The sequence below is a fragment of the Chrysochloris asiatica genome, unplaced genomic scaffold (genome assembly GCF_000296735.1).
Source record: "Chrysochloris asiatica unplaced genomic scaffold, ChrAsi1.0 scaffold00042, whole genome shotgun sequence".
Taxonomy (NCBI): Eukaryota; Metazoa; Chordata; class Mammalia; order Afrosoricida; family Chrysochloridae; genus Chrysochloris; species Chrysochloris asiatica.
Window position 1 is genome coordinate 19,344,229 of NW_006408560.1, and position 5,136 is coordinate 19,349,364.

Below are 5,136 nucleotides of genomic sequence, written 5' to 3' on the forward strand. Positions count from 1 at the left end.
GGTTTCTGAGAAGCAACTGGTGGGTTTGAACCACTGACCTTGCAGTTAGCAGTCCAGTGCTTATCCTACAGTGCCATACCAGGACTCCACCAGGCATAAGAACCATGAACTTGGGACAAAAAGCCGCCAGAACCTAAGACAAGGAAAATGAAAGGTGTCAATCTTCATAAGGCCCACAACAGAGCCTCCAAACCACCGATGGGTCTTGGTGAACACTTCACCATGCAACTTCATATGAGAGGCTTCAAAAAGTTCATAGAAAGTTTTCATTTTTGTTTTTTCATTATCTTTTAATTAAATTATTCCATGAACTTTTGAAGCACCCTTGTATGTATCTACCAGTTCAGTACATTAGGACTAAAGGTCCTACCAGAATAGACTGTGTTAATCTCTTCTGGTGACAATACAAAGTACCACATGTTCACATCTCCAATGTCTTCTATCAACACTGGTTTATATCAAAGGCTTCACCAAAGGAATTCTGCTCCTGCCCCAAGATAACATGTTCTTCTGATCTTACAATGTATCTCTTCTTCAGACTGTTCCTCAACCTGGGCTTCCCAACCACCCAGAGCTCAACAATTTCTGAGCTCAACCCTCAAGTCATACACAATTGTAGTCATGCAGAAGTCTCAGGAAACTTGAAAATTACCAAAGCCCAACCCATAGAACTACTATATTCTCCAATTTTATCCTTGAAGAAAAGTATCTCGTTGTCTTTTGCACTTGAATTATGTTGCTGTTATAGCGCTAAGTGCTGGTGAGTAGATTACAACTCATATCAACCATGTACATGGTTTCTGAGGAGTGGCTGGTGAGTTTGAACTACAAATCTTGCAGTGCAAACCAACTATGCAGTCCAGCGCTTATCCTACAGCGCCACACTGGGACTCCAAAAACCAAACCTACTGTTATTAACTCAATTCCAACTCATAGTAACTGGTGGATTCGAACTGCTAACCAGGTGGTTAGCAGCCCAACACATAACCCACTACACCACCAGGGCTCCTTGGTACTACAAGATACTGTATTCACCAGGTACACATAGACATAGAGACACACAATCAAGGACCTGAGTGGCTGCTTTTGCTGTTCACTTTGGGGAGCAAAAAGCTTTTCTGTTCGTGTCTTTAGGATAGAAAAGAGAATTGGAAAACGTTGTAAGTTAAGCTTATTAGTTCACAAAGATATATTTCCTCACTTCCATAGAAAGATTGGGAAATTTATTAGAAACTCCACTGTGTCTGTTGGTGCTCCAGCATCTTTATATGACAGCGCTTGGTGAATTAGGACCATCACATCCTGGAAACCTCAGAATGACCTCTTCCCCAGCTGGCCATTGCCCCTAACTTGTCTTTGTATAGTCATAACCTTGAGTCAAGAACTCAGCTACCGTATGAGGCAGCACCTACCTGTCTCTGAAAAATCACTGAGGATACTGAGGAAGACCAGAAAACACAGTGACAGCTTCTCTGTGTTCCCTCCTTGCTGTCTGTGTGGCCAGAAGTTCAGTTACCCTCTTGGAAAAAAAGTGTCAGAAACTGAGAGTCCAGGTCTGTATGTAAGATCCTCTGCTCTACCTGCAATTTATCTGTGCAGCAATTGGGGTGTCTCTGCTGATGGGTAAATGATTTTCCAAAATTTCCCCTTGGAGCCATGAATCAAAGGCTCAAGAGCAAGGAAAGCAAGATAAATCATAAGATGAGAGATCGATACAGATTATTTATTAGAGACTCCATGGTGCCTGCTGATGCTCCAGCAGCTCTGCATGTAGCAATTGGTGAACTAGAACCATCACATCCTGGGAAATTATTCTAAGAAGAGGATGCCTTGGCTTTGTCACAAACACAACCATTTAGCATGATTTAGTGAAAAACAGAAAATTGGGACATGTTTAACTAAATTGTATGCATCCACTAAATGGAATGGCTAGCCATCTAAACTGTTACTTATAAATTTTATACTATAACACATCAGAGTCCTTATATGATGGTAAGAAAAAAATATTTTTCTGCGCTTTTTTTTTTTTTAAGTAACCAGTTTAGGAAAAATTTTAAGGAATTACCCCCAAATAATACATGGTCTTACTATGGTAATGGAATTACACAGGAATTTGGTGGGGGGTTTTCTCCCGACTAACACCATTCTATAATGAGGTTATATTGCTTCTAGAAAAAAAAAAAAGGAGTGTGTGTATAATTAAGAAGTGAAAAAAAAGAGGAAATGAAGATGAGTAGTCCTTGAAGCTCCAAAAATTATTGTTTCATTCTTTGACTAGGACAGTCAGTCTGACTATGGCTACTTGGCTTCACTCCCAGAATGCCCTAAACAGGGAACAATATCAGTTAGACATCCTGAGATATATATTTAAGTACAAAGGTACCCTCAACAAGATGGATTAACACAGTGACTGTAACAATGGGCTCAAACATAACAACTGTGAGGACAGCACAGGACTGGGCAGTGTTTCCTTCTTTTATGAACATGGTAGCACCTGACAGCAACAACATATAAAACATTAAGAGTCCCTAGCTGACTCAAAGTTAAACACTTGACAGCTAACAGAAAGGCAGGCTGTTTGAATCCACCCAAAGGCACTGTGAAAGAAAGGTCTGGCAATCTACTTTAAAAAAGCAATCACTGAAAGCCCTTTGAAAAAATCAGCCAAATGGAAACCCTATGGAACACAAGTCTACTCTGACACATATGAAATTACTTTTAATATCTAACTGTACAGAAGACGAATTGTGAGTTTATTTTTTATAGCCTCATAATGAGTTTCCCCATTGATATTCAATTAATCATTGATGCTATTGCCCTGTTGACTGGAAAAAACAACCAACATGTGCATAACATATCTAAACACATAAGCATAAAAGACTATTTAAAATTTTAGTACTTTTCAGGCAAATTTTCTTTTTTAATGTATACAACATTTAAAATTTTTCTTTTTAACCACACTTTCTAAACTTCTTGCATCTGATTTTTAAAATACAAGCCTAGCTTAAAGTAATGGCTTGAAAGGATTTTCTCTTGTCATTCCAATTACTTTCACAACAAAAGACACACACACACACACACATATATATATTCTGTTCGAATTATATATATATAACTAATTCAAACAGAAAAAACATTTTAATAGATGGAGGAAAGGGATAAGATAGCATCCTGGTGAGATTCTCTGCCTATTCCTTTTACAACAAAGACCTGAGAAAATAAATTAAACAGATATAGATGATATCCCTACAACTCTGAGCATGAAATGAAACCATAAAGCATTAGATTAAACACCTAATGTAAAAGAAACAATGAAAATAGCAATTAAGGAGAGAGCTGGAGCAGAGGTTTGGCACCGTGTGGCCATTTGAGAGTACAGCATGTAACAACATAGGTAAGGATATGTCAACTTTGCATAATCCCCAATAAAATCGGTGCAAAATGTAAATAAATCCAGAGCAAAGAAAAGTGAGCAGAACACAAGCTAGATCTAAGAAAGGGAAATGTAGGAAATTTGTTTAGAAATCAAGTCACACAGGTGAACACAGAGCAGGAAGAGAACCAGTAAACAAGTATATAACCACTCACCAGCAGGGGATCCTAGTTATTTTTGTTGGGGGTTCATAAAGAAGGAAAGCCCTGTGACATGGAGGCTGGAGATGCTGAACTCTTGGGTAACCCTCCCTCCTGGCTTGAACTGGGGCAGGATCCAGATAACCAGTTGCATTTGCTCAGGAGTACACCAGGCCCATGCTACTGAGCAGAAACCAGAGAAGTGAGAGCTCTTTGACTTTCCACCAACACCTTTCCAATGACCAGGAGTGAGGCATCCCCAGCAGCCAGTGATGCATTCTTTGCCAACCCTCCCTTACAGGTTCACACAGACCATCTTGTCCTCCACTATGGCAGACTGCATAACCCATATCTGTTGTTTCACAGCTTTCCTAGTGGGTAGGGTCATGCTCACCTGTGGAGCACACACCATCAGCTGCATCCAAAGCCAGAAGTGCATGCTACTATGTATCATGTGGCACAAGCAAACTGCCATGCTATTTCTCCAATGACTGGGGGACACTTCATGTGGATTACCTACCACCTTTATGATTGGCAGCGTGTGTCCCCTTGTCTAGGCTCTGTGCACTCACTGCCTTAGAAGCACACACACTCACTGCCTCGCCACATTTTTTTTCTTTTTCCCATTTCTCCTTCCTTTTTATTTATTTTTCCTTCTTTCTTTTCTCTTTCACTTATTTACAAGGGTAAGTCAAAAATTATCCTCACTCTGGCTATGGAATTAATTTTAATCAATTTTTTAGACAAGACAAATATATCATTTTTCAACATAATCTCCTAGCTTTTCAATAATCTTTGTTCATCTGTCAGAAATCTGTCATATTCTCTTATGTAAAAAAGAAAAATGTTTTAGACTGAGCTGTGAGCCACAAGTGCACCACTGTCTTCACCACTTCATCAGAGGTAAATCTTTGTCCTGAAACAGCTGCTTTCAGGGGACCAAACAGGTGAAAGTCCAATGGAGCAAGATCAGGACTATAGGGAGCAACCTTTAACACCTGAAAATGAAGTTTTTGCAGTATTAACAGTGTGGGCACAGGTTTGTGGATATACATGGTCATGCAAGATCACAAAGCCCTTGGATAACAGTCCTCTTAAATTCCTCAACAAAATTAAGAACATATATACAAAAAAAAAACAAAAAAAAACCAGCCAACATTACTCTAAATGGAGACTGAAAGTATTCCCATTGTGAGAGGGAACCAGACAGAGATGTTATCTGTCACCACTCCTATTTAATATTATATTGGAAGTCCTAGACAGAGCAATACAGCAAGAAAGGGGGAAAAGGTCATCCAAATTCATAAGGAAGAAGTAAAACTGTCCTTATTTGTGTGAGCTGAAAGGGACTGGTATTGGCCATTTTAAATCTGACAACCACATGATTTACTATGCCGGAAATGACACATTGAAGAGGAATGGTGTTGAATTCATCGTCAAAAAGAACATATCCAGATCAGTCATGAGGTACAACACTGTCCGTGATAGGTTACTATCCATGTGCCTAAAGGGAAGCCCAGTTAATACCACTATTATTCAAATTTATGCACCAACCACTAAAGC

At 39.3% G+C, this 5,136-nt stretch overlaps 1 protein-coding gene across 1 annotated transcript in view; it reads right to left on the minus strand.

Annotated features, from left to right (window-relative positions):
* Nucleotides 1-335: 335 nt before the first annotated feature.
* Nucleotides 336-5,136, minus strand: part of CRP (C-reactive protein, pentraxin-related) — a 26,780-nt gene continuing 21,979 nt past the window's right edge. Inside the window, exon 3 of the mRNA XM_006861755.1 lies at nt 336-434. Coding sequence (XP_006861817.1) covers nt 336-434 — 99 coding nt within the window. The remainder of the gene's footprint in view (nt 435-5,136) is intronic.